The 18,456-nt window shown below is 30.3% G+C and overlaps 1 protein-coding gene across 5 annotated transcripts in view; it reads right to left on the bottom strand.

Moving 5' to 3' along the window:
- The window catches only part of LOC107453363 (glutamate receptor ionotropic, kainate 2), a 51,341-nt gene that overhangs the window by 11,714 nt on the left and 21,171 nt on the right, over positions 1–18,456 (bottom strand). For all 5 annotated transcript variants that reach the window (XM_016070169.4, XM_016070168.4, XM_043041143.2 and 2 more), the window contains 3 exons: positions 13,716–13,820; positions 3,610–3,723; positions 579–779 (listed from right to left, as the gene is read on the bottom strand). In XM_016070169.4, the coding sequence (XP_015925655.4) occupies positions 579–779; positions 3,610–3,723; positions 13,716–13,820 (420 nt within the window). The remainder of the gene's footprint in view (positions 1–578; positions 780–3,609; positions 3,724–13,715; positions 13,821–18,456) is intronic.

Raw genomic sequence — 18,456 nt, 5'->3', positions numbered from 1 at the left:
TAGTGCTTAATGACTATTATTACAGGAGTTAATAACTGATATTTTTTGTTATCAGTTCTTTATTACAATAATAAAATCACTTATAAAATAATGTGCCTTACGTTGACGATAAGTGATTTTAAAAAAACTTTACTTTATTGAAGCTCTTCATCCACTTCTATCATGCCACTGCATGCAAATGCTTTGCAAAATTTTGTTGAAGGAATTAACCTTGAAAAATATTTAATGCAAGCAAAAATCCTTATTAGATTCAACAAAATTACTGATAATAATGAAAAATATATTCATTGTCAACTTAAATTGGAAAGAAAACATTTTCACTTTGAAATGTCTTCCTGTGTGCAGTGGAAAATGCTACAGTTAGGAAAATGCTACATTCTGAAATTCTAAAGGTGCTATCTCAGTACTATTGTCCATCATCCACGATACTCATGGAAAAATTTATTGCAATGTTACAACAAATTACTTATTGATTTTATATTATAAAACAGGATTAGGATAACTTCTTCCACTATTAAAATGATAGTTATTTAAAATTGCAATTTATTACCTTAAAATTATGCTTTTGAAATTCTTACCCTATTTACTACTTCTCCAACCATACCATTCCAAGATCCATTATCTTGCCTGTTTCCATAACTCTTGTCTGCTACAATTCTATAATCATACTGACACTTCAGTCTTTGACAAATTTCATGTATTAAATCCACACAGAATCCTTCATATTTTTGATTTCCTTGAAGATATTCTCCTTTCTTTTCCATCGTGTATGGTTTGCTCTGTGGAGAAAAAGAGCTGGATAAATTAAATTCATAAATTATAAATATGTATTAAAAAATGTTTTCATGTTCCTTAAAAAAAATTACAGCTGTTTTTCTAAAGCTCTGTTGCCTTATGAAATAAAGCGTTTTCGCAAATAATTTGTAATTTTTATAACTGTTCGTAGTTTTTAATAATTACTAATGACTTATACTTTATTTTGTCTATTTCTAATTAGCGCCCTCTATACTAAGGCACAAATTATGACTATAGAGTTTGTCAAAAATGAAAGTCAATTAAAGTATCAATTTTGCAAAAATAAAAGTGTTAGTGCTCCAATTTTTCAACAATTGAATAGATACTTCCTTTTGGCATTCTTAATCTCAATAAAATATGCAGGAGCAAAAAATTATTTATTAATTATAAAGATTTTCATTTTGATGAGAAAATTTCACTAAATTAATGATTTATTAAGGTATCAAGAAATTCTCCATTAAAAAGAGATTTAAAGGACACTCTCAAGAAAGTGGTCACAAAACTTCTAATCAATTTCTGGTAAAATAATAATATAAAAATATTTATAGTGAAGACACATAATTAAGGTTTAGTTCTTCAATAATCCATGCTTAAAGATTTGCTACCACTTTTTCATTATTTATCAGATAAGACTTTTACATAAACTGATCACAATAAGGCCTTCATATAAATGAATACATTAGGAGAATGTACCTAGCTTAAATAGAATAGGGTGTGAATTTAGTGTCTAACATTTTACATCAGATTTCAGAATAGTGCTCTACATTTCTTTCATCTTTGTTTTTATTTTAAAAATGTACATTTAAAAATTTTTTTAATGCAATTCCCAAAAAGTTGCACAGAGACTTAAAGGTGTGGGACATTAGCGAGTTCAACCTAGCTTCTAACCAGCCCAATTTTCATTATATTTTACATTGTATTATCAGTGTATTATCAGTGATTCTGATAAATCTTAGTTTTCATTAATATTTTTACAAATTGATTATTTTTTCCTTATTATTTTTAAAAATAAAATTATATACATTGTTTGTAGAGTAGATGGTGCCTTTTTTCAAGAAAATACTATAATGTGGAATACTGAGACTTTTGGCATTAGTGGGATAGAGATATGAAACGAATGGCAATTATGAAAATAAAATTATATTTTTTGTTGTATTTTTACAGATTTTGCAATTTCAGTTTTTTCTTTATCTTTAATATTTTTATGGTATTATAGTATTTGCTGATTCATTTGAATTAAAAACAGCCAACAGATTCAACTTTAAACTAAAACAGATTCAACTTTACTTTTACTTTACAGTAAAAGTAAAGTTGAATCTGTTTTAGTTGAATTTGTTGTAAGTGATATCAATTACATAGTAATATACCAGAGGTTTAGCAATTATTCAAGCACAAAAAAGTTTATGAATATTTATTTTTAAATAAAAGTACTCATTAGAGCATTTAATATTAAGAGACATCAAGGTTAACATAAGCTTAAATGATATTTGATCATTTTTAAACATATGCTAAAAATTTGTTTAAAATAATTGTTTTTTTAAATGAAAAGAAATGTGCATAAATTGCATTCAAAAAGCAATTTAATTATAATAAAATGAATTTCAATTAAAATGATTATAAGGAATCAAAAACAATAAAAATGAATTTTTTTTTTTAAAAGTATAACAACTTGAGAGTATAATCTAGGAAAATTATTAGTTATTTGTAACCCAAGAGTTCTTTGAATTATCAATAGTAACAAGATGTCAAAATGTAAAAAATAAATATTTGTATTATATCTGAAATATAATACAAATATTTATTTTTTATTTTTGTATAAATATTTATTTTTTATTTGTTTATATTTGTATTATATCTGTAATTATACCTGTAATGCAAAGTTTGAGTTGAGATCAACAAAGTCAAACATTACTTTTAAAGAAATGAAAAAATGTAAATTTCTGGTACAATTATTTCAGATACCTAAAAAAAAGTTTTCAATGCTGACACTCCTATTCAATAAAAAATTTAATTTTACTAAATATGGATTGAATTTTTCAAAATTTTAATTTTAATTAAACTATAAGGAGCTCATTTAAAAATTAATAAAAAGTGATGAAAAAGTTTTCTAGGAAAACTCAAATTTGCACAATACAAGATTTTATTTATCTCCTTGAAATGCAAAATCATTATTCTAATATAATGAAAAAGTATTGAGACATAAATATTTTCATTCACGTATTGATAAGGAGTTGTAAATGATGGTTGGGTTACATTCAGAGAATGAGTACTAAAAGAACTGAAAAAAAGATTTTCTCTTCAAAATCAATAGACATTGATACTGTCATTCATATAAAGATAAGGATATTGCAGTGTTTCTGTCATATTCAGTGTATGAATATTAAAATTACAAAAAAAAGATTTTCGATTTGAAACCAAGTGGCTCTAGGTCACATGGAAGACGAAGAACATGGCTAGAAGATGATGAAGAGAACTTGAAAAAAATAAACATCAATAAATGAAAGTCAAAAGCTCAGAACTGTAAAGAATGGAGGGTTTTCTAGAGGCAGGCTGAAGTCCTCAAAGGATTGTTAGGCCAACAAGTGTCCAAAAAATTGGTTCATAGCCTTCTGAGGTGTCAGAAATTCTTAAAGGCTTACCATTGGTAGAGAAAAAGAAGTGTTATAGTAATTCGAGGTAAATTCTTTCACCCGCACTAAAGGTTTTAACGAAAGAAATTAATTTTTGTAATTTTTATTTCTGCCCCAAAATGTAAACAATACAGATATTAACATAATATAAGTAGACATAAATGATTAAAATTTTAAAAATCACCAGAATGGAAGTAACACGTAGCCGTATGTTTTGCAAATTCTCCTTTACATCTGAAAGGTCTTTTGAATAATTTCCTGTAAATATTAAATGTTGCTTGGGATTCCATTCACCAACCTGTAACAGACATTTCATTTCTTACATAATCAAAAAGTTGAACATTGAATAGGACATATAATTGTAAAACATATTTTGAAGTAAACAAAAATTGTCTATAAGCATTTAGGAGACAGTGTTGCATTCTCACTCCCATATAGCAGCAGAATATGACACACTTTGTGCGGTTCTTTTTCTTTAAAAAAATTGTTTTTAAATCAAAAACTTAGGCAATTAAAATTTTTTTTTCTAATGGCTGGCACTGAACTTTTAAGTTCTTTGCCATGAAGGATGCTAGAAGTGTTGCTCATTTAAAGCTACCTGAGTCATGGCAATGAGCAACATTACCAGCTCCCACACTGCCACAGATATATAGAATGGACAACATTTACACATTAGACAGAGATTGGTGTCCTGAAAGGGATTCAAATCTGTGACCATTGGCTTCGCAGTCCAGTTTTTTTTTTATTCTGCTTCAGTATTAATTCATAATTGTAGAGATTGTATAAATAAATAAATAAATTGTAGAGATTTAATTTCTATTTACCTTTTTTAGTCTAAGTAAAAATGCATTGCAATAAATATTGTACAAAATTGATATTTTTAGACACTCTCTTTTCATTTATATAAAAAATGTAAGTAATTCTAAATTCCATATTAAGAAGCAATAATTTAAAGTGTTAGGTAAGATTTGTGAAAAAATAGGTATAACATGAAAGTATAATTACAATCAGGATCATTTTCATTTTAACATCAATACTAAGAACAGTCTGTACAAAAACTAATGACTTCCCCTGTGCAAGCCTTCATATCACTGATAAAAATAGATTTCTTTTTGTATCCATGGAAAATCTTCATTTCATTTTACTGAAGAAAATAAAAATATTGCCGACAGCTTTGGTATAATAATAAACTAAGGTTTTTTAAAGACAATTTCAGCTATACATTTTTCATTACCATATATCTGGATGCTTAAGTAGACTTTTCAAACCCCCAAAATGTTACGAAAATCAGGAGATTGACTTATACACCAGTTGTAAGGTCAGACATTTTTTGATCATGAAATATCGATGCATTATTAACAATGGAATAGATATGAATAACTGTGTATCAATTTACCCCTTTTAAAAACTATTTTTAATATGTTATATAAAACTAATTTTGCATTTCCTCTTGTCATATTTTATTTACATACAAAGGTTTATTTTAAAGCAATGTTTTAAATTACATTCAGAAAAAAATTAAGAATATGAAAAGTAAAGATGATTTCCTCAAGAGCATTTCAAAAATATAACACAATGAAAACTAAAAACACACCATAAAACTACAAATATAAAGATTCCAGAAAATCATCTGTGCTGGATTCAATAATATTTGTTGTATTATAATATGGATCCATCTGTAATGGACTCTGTTTCATCCTTATCCTAATTAATTCTTACTTACTTTTTTTCATGGTTTTTAATTTTAGAAATTTTTATATTTGATTTCTTTCAAGGTCCAACTTGTACACATGTGTTGTGACCGTTTATTATAAGGCATGGGATATGTATTTAGGATGATTGACAATGATAGCACTCATATTGATAACTTATAACATAACAATAACTTTATTCACAATACGTACATAGAACACATCAACAAATAGAACATACTGGAAACCGAAACTGAAACATACAATGTAAACACAGTTGCAGTTATATCACAACCGCGATACTAGCGCCAGTGGAATTACATGGAAGATCCCAACAGTCTCCCCCACTTAATTAGAATTGAAATAACAGTTAATTGAAAACATTAGCTACTTAAAAATTGAATATGTTTGAAAAATACACTTAATTGAAAATACTTAAAACAGATTTGAAATATGCTTATGACATTACGAAGTCCCTAAAGCGTGTAGGTAATTGTCTCTTTCTTTTTGGTTTTGTCACAACGTCCTGTTTGGAATTTGTTGGAAGTTCTGGAATACTAGGCTGAGTAGGTGAGAAGATCTTAGATGGTCTAGGTATGTCAAAAGACTGGGTTGGCCCAAAAGTCACACACTTTTTTTTCTCTGGAATTAATGTTGATCTTAATTGGTTTATGTGTCTCTTTAATTGCCGACCTGAGTCTAGTAAAATCAAATAATGACGTGTACCATACTTTTTCACGACTTTGCCAAACTGCCATACGTTATGGTTATTTATGAACAACCTCACCTGGACTCTCTCCCCCACTGAAAAAGATCTTACAGGAGTACTGGAAACTGTTGATGGTGTTGGATGATAAGGAAAGATTGAGTTTAAACGTATGCGGATTTTTCTATGTAAGTATAATTGAGCAGGTGACTGTCCACAAGCTAGAGGTGTTGCTCTATAACGGAATAATATGTTTTGAACTTTACTTGGGATTGAGGATTTTTCAAGAAAAGAAGCTTTTAACTTTTGCTTTAAGGTTTGGACGTTTCGCTCTGCAAGGCCATTGGTGGCAGGATGTCCTGGAGCGATGAATTTTTGAAATATTCCTCGATTAGAACAATAGGAATGGAATTCTTCACTTTGAAATATTGAAGCATTATCAGATACAATAACCTGTGGATAGCCATGAAAAGAACAAATTTTTTCTATCAAAAGGATAGTTTTTGAACTAGTTGGGGCATCTTTAATGACTTCGACTTCTGCCCATTTGGACTTAGCATCAACACACACCAAAAAATAGTAATTTTCAAATGGACCTGCATAATCTATATGAATTCTGTCCCAGTTATCTGCTGGAGATTCCCACGGATGGACAGATACCTTTGGAGGATTAGACTTTGTCAATGCGCAGCCTTCACATCCTTTGACTAAATTTTCAATGTCACGATCAATGGCAGGCCAATAAACATACTGTCTTGCCAGTTGCTTCATTTTAGTTATTCCTAGATGAGTTTCGTGAAGTTCCTTTAGTATGTTTGAACGTAAGCTTTTTGGAATAACTACTCTTTCTCTTCTAAAAAGTATGCCATCAAACACTGTAAATTCTGAATCTTCAGACTTGTTGTTCAGCCTTTCAATTATTTCGCTGAATTCTGGATCTTTCTTTGTTTCAGACTGGATTGTTAAAGATGTTATTTTCTCACTTGAAATCTGGAAAATTTTTTCGGCACATATTTGATTTGCTTCTTCCCCTATAAATTTATCGACTGAGTTTTCGGGTTTTTGAATTGGAGCTCTAGACAGGCAATCGACATTTTCATTTTCAGATCCCTTTTTGAATTGCACTGAGTAATCAAAACTTGATAAGTAGGAAGCATAGCGAAGTAATCGTGCTGAAGTCATACGTGGTAGTGCCTTATGAGAATGAAAAATTCTTGTTAGTGGCTCATTGTCAGTAATAAGTTTGAAATGTTTACCAAATAAGTAATTGAAGAATTGTGTAACACCAAAAATAATAGCTAAAGCCTCTCGATCTAATTGGCTATAGTTTTGTTCGGAGTTGGTAAGTGAACGAGATGCGTAAGCAATAGGTCTTTCTACACCTTGTTTAGAGTGACTCAATACTGCTGCAATTCCCGTAGGGCTGGCATCTGTGGTCAGGACAATTGGTAAACTAGGATCAAAAGGAACAAGAACTCTATCACTGGTAAGTTCATTTTTCAGTTTCAGGAATGCCGATTCACAACTTGCAGTCCATAACCAAGGCTGGTTTTTTCTTAGCAACCGTCGAAGTGGGTATGATACAGTTGAAAAATTTGGCATAAAACGGGAGTAGTAAGTTACAAGTCCTAAAAATCGTTTGATTTCTTCAATATTTGATGGTCTTGGCATTTCTTGAACAGCTTGAATTTTTGTTGGCGATTTACTTATCTTATTATATTCAATAACATGTCCGAGATATTCGATTTTCTCTTGAAAGAAGGAACACTTTTGTTTATTTATGTGCAGATCATAGTCAGAAAGTCTTTGTAAGCAAGCTTCTAAATTTTCAGTACATTCTTGAAGTGTTTCACCATGTATAATAATATCGTCAAAGTAAGATTCTGTTTTTGGTAACCCTTTGAGAATTTGAGAAAGAATGCGATTGAATTCTGATGGTGCTGTCTTGATTCCAAAACTAAGCCTATGCATGCGATACGTACCACGATGTGTTGAAATGGTCTGTATCATGCTACTATCTTCATCAACTTTTAAATGTAGGTAGGCTTTAAATAAATCAAGTTTACAAAAATATCTTGAATTTCGAAGACTATGAAGCACATCATCTATCCTTCTTACTGGATGATTTGATTGAATTAATCGTTCATTGACTCCACATTTGTAATCAACACATAATCGAACTCCACCGTTTGGTTTTGGAATGACAACCAATGGTGACCCCCAATCACTAGCAGGCACTAAGGATATTATTCCATCTGCCTCAAGAGAGTCCAATTCTTTATTGACGCGGTCCCGGAGAGCATAAGGAACGTCACGCTCCCTAGTAAAAATGGCTTTTACTCCATCCCTAAGTTGAAGTGATACTTGAAAATGAGGGACGCAACCAACTCGTTCTTCAAAGAGGTGTGAAAATTTTTCCAAAAGTGAATTGAGAGGGTTGATTTGATACACTGGTGATTTATGAATTGAAGTGTTTGATATATTAGCATCTATTTGTAAAAGTTCGATTTCTAAGGCTCGAATCCATTGACGGCCTAGAATAGCTGCACATCCAGCTGGAACAATATGAAGTTCACCTGTAATGTTTTTGTTTTGAAATGCAACATTTACATGCACTTTCCCCTTGGGTTGAATAATATCTCCAGAATAAGTACGAAAAGCAATGTTTGATTTTTCCAAGGGCACATTTAAATTTAAACGTTCAAAATCAGTTTCTGAAAGTAGGGAAAACTTTGCTCCAGAATCTACTTCGAAATGTTGTAGCTTCCCATTGAGGTATACAGAGACGATATATTTGTCAGAGTCATGGCAAACTTCAAATAAATCTATAACTTTATAGCATGGTGAAGAGCTGTGAATAGAGTTGACACCAAATGTAATATTTTGATCATGTACTTCTGCTGAAACAGCATGAAGAGAAGGTCTGGGACTGGAATTCATTGACTTTCGTGGCATCTTAATTAAAGTTGAAATGCAGACTTTACTAACATGACCTATTTTTTTGCATGAATCACATTTTAGTTTAGTTTTATTAATTCGACAATCTTTGACTTGGTGATTATTTCTGCCACATCTGATGCATAGATTTTCAATACCAAGGGCTCTATAATCTGGTTTCTGGCGTTGAGAACTAGATCGTGAACTGGAACGATTTCTATGACGTGCTGAGAAATTTGAAACTCTATTATTGTCACTTAAAGCGTAAGAAGTAGAGCGTGGAGAACCTTTTTGAGTTAGTTCTTTACTTTCGATTTTGGACGCCTCCAGAGCAATCGCCTTTGATAAGACATCATCGAAAGTTATTAAATCTGATTGTAGCACCTGTTCGCGCAACCAGTCATCACGCAATCCTCGAATGAACTGAGCCCGGAGAAAAACATCTGCAATTGTTACTGATTTATCACAGTCACATTTCACAGAAAATTCGCATTCAACTATATCACGTTGCAAAGCAGCTACAAATTCTGAAATTGATTCATGTTCTTTTTGATATATATTTAAAAAATAATGTTGAGAAACAACTACATTTTTTCTAGGAATTAGCATTTGCTTGAAAGCTTTCACAAGATTATCATGTGATAATTGTTTGACTGGTTTCTCTGGTCCAAGAAAAGCTGCCAAATTATTATAGTGTGATGAACCAATAGATACACATAGAAGTTGAGCAATTTTATCTTTATCAATAACACCCTTCATAGAACAATAATTTTCAAATCTTTCTAAATAGCATGAAAATTTTTCACGTTTTGAATCATAATTTTCAAAAGGATGCACATTAACAAGATTTACTGATGAATCAATAGACTGTTCTTTTGAAAAATGTTTTTCGATTTGTGCTATCATTGCTTGTTGTTGCTGATTAAATGCAGCAATAAATGTTTGGAATTGTTCAGCATTCATTATTTATATATTGAAAGTTTGGAAAAATAGTTGAAAATTTAAATTAATTACAGTACCTGAATTCAATTACTTGAAACATTTCCGTTTTGAAATTTCATCCATTTTGAAGTTTCGTTTTTGAACGATCTTGAAATTCTATTGATTATTTCTTCTTATTTTTCACCTCGTCGCCAAAACTGTTGTGACCGTTTATTATAAGGCATGGGATATGTATTTAGGATGATTGACAATGATAGCACTCATATTGATAACTTATAACATAACAATAACTTTATTCACAATACGTACATAGAACACATCAACAAATAGAACATACTGGAAACCGAAACTGAAACATACAATGTAAACACAGTTGCAGTTATATCACAACCGCGATACTAGCGCCAGTGGAATTACATGGAAGATCCCAACAACATGACATCCCAGAAATTTGCTATCTCGCAATCAAAAATAGGGGGTCAACTTATGCAACGAGATATATATATACTTATGCAACGAGATAATAGGATATTAGATTAGGTCTAAACTAAGTCTCATTATTTAGAGGCTAAAAGCATTTTTTGTGTAATAATATTAAGTGGATAATCGCTAGTGTATCTAGGAATTAAAATTAATCTTAAAGAAATTAAAATTGGTTTTAAATGCTAAAAGTGGACATAAAAAAGGTAAATTTGTTACTTTTGTTGGGAATATTATTTGTTATGTTTTTTTGTTGTAGTTTTTGTTTTATTGTCTCAAGTAGTGAAAGGTTACAAGTGAGACCAAGCTGTTAAAATGTTTGAGTAAAAATAAATTAGAGTTGCTTAAAAATGAATACCACTTTCTATAAATATAATGGATTTTCAAAAATCCAATATGTATAGTATTTATTTATAAATATTATAGTATTTATAAATATTTATTAGTATTTATAAATATTAGTATTTAAAAATATTTATTAGTGTGATTTTGTTGGAGTTTAAATTTGATAATTAGGGTCTCAAAAAGGACAGTTGACCGTATGTTTATTCAGAGAAAGTACATTTTTTAGTCCAATTTTGTAACATGAATTCCCATATGAACATATTAGTTGGCAAATTTTGGGCAATGTTGTACATTTTCTTCATCATCTCATTAAGAACAAAACATTAAGAAGTAAAGAATTGAGTTTGCATAGTAATATATCAAAAAACTAACTTTAAGATTTAAGGTGTGTGTATAGATATAAGGCAATTCTAAAATCATAGGACAAATTTGAAGGGGAGATAGGGCCCAGCATAAGGATTAAGACTTGCATTAGAACCCATGACCAGAAATATCACTGTCCGACTGCTAGGACGCTTTACTATTATGAACTGTTTCTACATGTAAATAATAAAATAAAGTAAATAATAACAGCTTCATAATATGCACTATTTTTAGGTGTTCTAGATAAAAGCACCTGTTTAAATCACACGCAAAAACAGTTGATAATAGGAAAGCACCCCTGACAGCTTAAAATAACATTTCCGGTCATGGGTTCCTATGCACATATGCATTTAAGATGTGCCCTATCTCCTTTCCAAATTCGTCCTATGATATTTAGAATCAACCTTAATTTATATATATATATATATATATATATATATATATATATATATATATATATATATAAAATTAAATATAAGTTCTTCGTTATTCTCTCCTTTTTCCATTTCGTCTTTATTATGTTATATATATGTAATATGTATATTCAATTTATCCATACAGATTATATTACTAAAATAATGGTGTAGTATGATGAAAAGTTTCTTAAAAGGATGATACTAATGGAAATAATCTAATATCTTTTTTATTAGTTTTAGCAGATATTAGATAAAACAAGCGGTGTTTCTAAAAAATTCATTTATGATTTGAATGCTTATTTATAAGCAGCAAAATATGAATTTCTGATATATATTTTTATTTGTACGTTTTTTTAAAAATTATTTTGCACTATTAATGAGCACATAATTGTAGACTACTGGTGGTCACATAGTGCTTTTGTGTGCATTCCAAATGTTTTGATAATGCCTAATATAGAGAACATATATAAAGGAAATACGTAAAAAAAGTAACTGTCCTGACTCGGTGGCAAATTTCAGGGCATAAGACGAAATAAATTAAAGGCACTTTCGTATTTTTACAAAAAAGTTTCTCCTATATATGATTCTAGAAAATCCATGCTTATATAAAAAAAATTTATTTTTTATTTTTATTATAAGACATTTTAAAGGAGAAAAACCACCATTTAAACTGCTAACTGACAAGTAGCCACAAATTGCTCTTTATTTTTGTTTGATTTTGACTATGTCTCTTAACCAGTTAACTTATTAAAACAAAAATGCAAATTTTTATGAATATGTACATAACATATATCAAAAAATCATAACTATCACCAAATAGTTTTCGTGCCATTTTTGCTAAAATATTAATAACAGAAAATTGTGCTGAAATATCAAGCACTTAATCATTTTTGTTTATTAATATGCAATTTTAGTGTTTTGTGGGATACAAACATTCTATTTAGTTAGTATTTTATATTAATTACTTAAGTACGAAATCTGACAAAAATGTACTTTCTCAAAATAAAAATACCTTTTTCTAGAAATTGGATTCCAGACCCTCCACATATCAATGGTGGCAGCAATCTGGAAAATAAGGTCCCAATAGTTTAGTAAGAGGAGGGTTAAAAGTTAATTAGTGTTGATTTTATTAACAAAACCCATGATGTGATACAATTGAACAGATACTATTGAATCTATGCAACTGTTTCCATATGTATGCGTCCTAGTGGTAGTTGTATCTCCAAAAAATTGTGATATTTAACATTTTATAAATAACTAGCTGTTGCCCGCAGCTTTACTCACACAAAAGTACTTGGATTATTAATTTTCAAGAAATGTCCACAATATTTTCAAAGATCTTTAAAGTAATTGAATTTTAGTAATAATTTAGAATCTGTCCGACAGCCTTTAAACCCCTCAAACCACCATCAGTTTGGAACATTTTAACATAGAGAGCAGCAGAAATATTTAAATTATTTCCAACTCTGTAATGAGGTTAGATTAAAATCTTTTCTAAATGCTATATTATGTGCTGTACTACTTCCTTATGTGCCTCTCAAGACATAACTTATAATATATAGTATAGCTTATAAAATATAGTATAATATATACGCTATTGCTTATAAAGGGTAAGCTCCATCACCATTAATTGGTATGGCAGTATGTGGCACCATAGCACTGTTCATATTTTAAATTTCTGCAGCCATTTTAGATAAGATCAAAAATAAATTTAAATAATTACTTCATAACCAGATTTTTATTTCTATAAGAATACAAAATTATTCTAAATAAACACTTAACATATAATAAACTAATTAACACTACATAAACTATCTCTTAAGCTGCCTAACAAAATGAATCTAAATAAATACTTAACATCTAACTTAGTATTTAACACTACTTAATATATTACTTATTATTACTATTAACAAAATGAATTATCATAGATGACTATGGTGTTGCAAATTTAGAAAAATATTCATGTTTTTAGTGTCACATAAAAGAAATAAATATACAGATAATAACAATAATAACAGTAATAATTAAATTTCACTTACTTTTAAAACTTAAATTTAGACATAGAAACATACTCAAATATGGCAATAAAAAAGTTAAAATCTAACATATTTTAACTAATTAATAAATCCTATGAAAAGGAAATAACGCCTTATGGTAAAATTAATAATGAAGACCAAAAATGCCCTTCACATAACATTTAAAAGATAAAAAACACATTTGAAAATGCAATGGACAAAATTCATGTATTCATTTAGATGTTATGAAACTACTTAGTTCAAATCCTAAATTGATACAAAAAAATAACGAATTGAACCCTGTAGTTAATCAAATGAAGGCTGCTGATGGCTATAAAAAGTTTACCAACATACAAAAGAACGTACAAAATGAAGTGGACTGCCAACCTCAGTACCTTGACGATCCCCTTCGGCTTCAGATCTAGAAGATCAAGACTGAAATGACTCCTTCGTCCCTGATTATCCACTTGAATTTCACCTGTTACACCTTTCATGCGTATCTGAAACAAAAATTCAGTCATCTTTAGATGCATTGTATTGCAACCTTAGATTTTACCTCTGGCATAGCCATAGAGGGATATGAGAATCAGAATCCTTCTTTCGTAAAATCTCAGAAATTTTGACAAGTAATTTTTTATAAAATAAAATTTACAGAAATATTCATTTTTATTCATGCTTATAAATTTCTAGAAAAATATTGTAGCAACATTTTCTAATACTGTAATGAAAGTGAAAATAAATTTTCTTAAGTGTCTTAATATTTCAAGTGAGGCAAAGAATTTGACAAATTTCTCATCCCAGATAATGCAAATTAGAAATTATTTACAATACATATTTGTAGCAGTTCGTTGATTGGCAAAACATAAAGTGCTAATTAACTGATATTACTTCTTAAAATTTGAGGTTTATTTAATAATTTGGAGGTTTCGTTTATACCTCTTTTGATAATCAGACAGTGAGTTGTCAGTGATAGTACTTTCCATGTTGCACATAATAAGCAAGAAATTAGCATATATTTTTATTTTTTGGGTAATTTTTAATAGTTAATTTCTTTAAGTTAGTTATTGACATTGTGGCTATGTAAATTAGATTGCTGGTTAAATACAGCCAAGTGTTCAGCTCTCTCTCTTTCTGATTCCCTTTAATGACTGGACCCATTTACCAGAATCCTGAATGCAGGAAATTAGTTACAACAAAAGAATAATGAAATTTCATAAGCCATATTGTCTTCTCACTTGCATGTGCAAAAGTTGATGTATCTTAATGTGGTAGTTGATATCATTCAAGATATAGCTATTCACCCTTTACAGCCCAAAATCGGGCTGTATTTGGAATGACATACTCTTTCCGCAGTCAGTAAACTAAGGGACCAGGAAACCAGAGAAGATCAAAGGGTTTTATAGTCCTCTCACGTTTTATAAATAAATGTGCAGCTCCTTTCATTATAACAATTAAAATAAATAGATATAGTTTTTTTTCTTTAAAAAAATTTCACTATTTTAAGAGAGCTATAAAAAAAAAATTTTGGCAGAAACTGCAGCCAAATCATCCCCCACAAGGATATTATGAATTTTAATTCTTGGTTTCAAGTATCATTCAGTCTTATCTTTATTGCTTATCTTTATTCTGATTTTTTCTGAGCTTCTAATCTATTAATTTATAATGTAATAACTTATTATTTATGATTAAGATAATTAATGCTCGATGTCATACTTCAAGCGAAATGGTATATATGTATTGTATATATGTATTGTGTATATATATATGTAGTGCTCGTTCTCGTTCTTTCTCGTAAACTCTTTACTCGTAGCTTTCATTCATGAATGATTATTTTGTTGATTCCAATTTTCGCAGTTATGTTTTAATTATTTTTAATATCCTTTTCTATAAGGATGACAACAAATGAAGTTTCTATGCTTTTATTGAGAAAAGAATAAAGGAATCTATTTACAAATTATATATACACGGAGCAGAGCTCCTGGTTAGATGCTTACAGTTTCATTTCTAAACGATAAGTGTACACTTTTTTACGTGTTACATATAATTTCCTTCATGTCATGTGACCCAAATAATCCAGACTATTTTTTTATATCTTCTTTGTTAGGACCGGTGTTCTGTAACATCTGAAGACCAGATGGAGATGAATTAATATCTCAACAGTCTTGATTTTTATGGGAATTTGGCTTCTTACTGTGCGGGGTGGATTCATTTTATAAATAAAGATTTCATCGCTATTCAACGGGACTAAATGTATACGCGAAGAGCCAAGTTAAGTATGTGAAAGAGAAATTTAATGTTCTCAGAGACCAGATAAGCTTATCTGCAGATAGATATGATTCTTTTTGAGTTTAGTCTCAAAAGATCCTTTTAATTTTATAAAGCTAGTATTTTAGATACTACATATATATATATATATATCAAGAAAAAAAGACACAAATATATCTTTAAAGAGAAAAAAAATTATAAATTATTATTGAAAAAAAAAATTTTTTTAATAATTTAAAAAGCCTGAAAATAGAATAAGGACAGATAGATATCACTGATATATTTATCTCTCCTTATATTTGATGTGAATCTAAATGCTGCTACAATTTTTTTAATTAAAAAAAAAATTTATGTTATTTTGCTTGTTTTAATATTTAAAAAATTTATTTATTTGATTGGTCAAATGTTTGATAACTAAATTTACTTCTGATTAGTAAAGTTTCACAGTAGTATGCAAAACAATAAAAGGCTTGTTGTTGTTTTTTTAATTTTTTTAAGACATGTACAAAGGTGGGAAGGCACTTTTGAGTTACTTTGTAAATTATCATGGTAAATGGTATTATTATGAACACAATAGTAGTACAGTAGACGTCGCTTAATGTGATTAGGGTTAACGTTATCAATCGTTTAATGTTATCAAAATCGCTTAGTCCCTACCGCTTATATCAAAATACATTGAAAAATCATCGTTTATTGTAATCAAATGTTCGTTTATTGTTATCAGTTTATATATAAATTTTATTTTCCTGAAATCAATAAAAACAAGAAGGAAAACTTTTTTTTTTGTTTAAAGTGTTCGGGGGTTCATATATTATCTTTTAAACACGTGCTATTAGGAGGGTATTTTGCCATTTTCAGTCAAGCATTGTAAAATTTCGTAGCACTGTGCGATTTCAAATTCCCGGAAATCCTAAATAAAGAGAAAAGAAGACCTGCCAGTAACGAGTCAATGTTTGTCACGAGCCCCTTTTTAGAAGAACTAAACAATGTGGCAGATGATGCGTCCCAGCCACTATGGGAAGGGTTTAAGGGGTGACCTTCAAAAGAGAACATTGTTTCTGGTACGCCACTTGATCTGGGCAGATCGCTTGTTGGCAGGTCACTTACCGAGTCGCTATTGGTCAAACAATAAAATTGGGGGTGGGTAGTGGAACTGCCCCATCTAAGTGTTTAAAAGACGCAAACAGAAGAAGATCAGCATAAATTTTCATAGTTCATACGGTTTGTAACCAGATTTGTTTTTTATAATGAAAAGGAAACAGAGAGATCTTACTGTGAAAGAAAAGGTTGACATTTTAAATTGTTACGATAAATTGCCGAAAATGAGCCAAAGGAATGCTGCTGTTCAATTGAAAGTTTCGCAGCCGCTTTCGTGCAAAATTTTAAAAAATCGCGAAGATATCGAAAAAAATTGCACTTTGAACGAAAATCTGAATTGCAAAAAAAATCGAGATGGAAAAGACAAAGAGGTTGAATCAGCATTAAAACTCTGGTTCACAAACGTTCGTGACAGAGACGCTCGTGTTAAGGGTCCGATTTTGCGCCAAAAAGCTGAAGATTTAGCTGCAAAATTGGGTAAAGGAAACTTCGTAGCCACAGAAGGATGGTTCCACCACTGGAAAAAGAAGCAGAACATACTCTTCCGAAGGACACACGGTGAACAAAAAGTTGCCGATAATGTAGCAGATCAGTGGATTAAAGAAGAATGGCCTAAACTTATTGCCACATATTCACTTGAAGATGTATAATAACGTTGATGAAACTGGCCTATATTTTCGTGTGTTGCCTGAAGAAACCTACATGTTTCAGAAGGAAAGTACGCAAGGGTGTAAAACCTCCAAGGAAAGCCTAACTGTGCTATGTTGCGCTAGTATGACCGGCACTAAAGAAAAACTTTTAGTGATTGGAAAAAGTAAGAAGCCCCGCTGTTTCAAAGATGTGAAAAATCAGCCCATCGATTATTTTGCCAACAAAACGGCTTGGGTGACTACCACCATCTTTAACGAATGGCTGTTGAAATGGGACAAGCGACTAAAACATAACATACTCCTGCTCATAGACAACTGCACTGCGCATGATGTAACTGTTTCATTAAAGAAGGTAAATATCGTGTTCTTACCACCAAACACCACTTCCTTAATTCAACCGTGTAACCAGGGAATTATCCGCGCCTTGAAGGCATATTACAAAAAGGAAATGCGTTCAAGGATCTTAGAAAATATGGAAGACCAAGACGCTGAAGATCTTAATGCGAACGCTCTAGCCAAAAAAAAAATGTTTTGGATGTCATACATTTGTTAACAATGTCATGGAAAAATTTCTCAAAAAAAAACAACTCGAAATTGTTTTAGTCATGGAGGATTTTATCAACAAGAGGACAACAATGCTGTTGTGATGAAAGAAATGGAAGACGTTTTCAATCCCCCGCCCGATATGAATGCTGAGAATTTTGAAGCATGGATGGAGATCGACGAGAAGGTTGAGGCTTCTACTTCGTTAACTGATGAGGACATTTGCAAAGCCGTATCAAAGATCAAGCTTCGTCGCAAGATTCTGATGCCGATGATGAACCCGAAAGTGCTATCAAGGACAAAATTCCGACGCCTGCTCAGATGAGGGAGGCACTTGGAATCTTACATCTAGGTGTGCAAAACAAAGCCGACGCGGAACACTTTAATAAACATTATGATTATGAGCGATTCGTAAATGACTTGCTTAGAAAAAATCCTAAACAATCAACAATTGATGATTTTTTTTCCAGTTAATTATTAACCTTTTGTATTTTATATTGTTTTCTGCAGTTCATCATTAAATATGTAAGTATACTAACTAATTCTTTTTCTTCAGTGTACATTAATTTCTATTAAATAC

The sequence above is a fragment of the Parasteatoda tepidariorum genome, chromosome 12 (genome assembly GCF_982258835.1).
Source record: "Parasteatoda tepidariorum strain Cologne lab strain chromosome 12, Ptep-v5.0, whole genome shotgun sequence".
Classification (NCBI taxonomy): Eukaryota; Metazoa; Arthropoda; class Arachnida; order Araneae; family Theridiidae; genus Parasteatoda; species Parasteatoda tepidariorum.
This window is presented reverse-complemented; position numbering and strand designations above follow the sequence as displayed.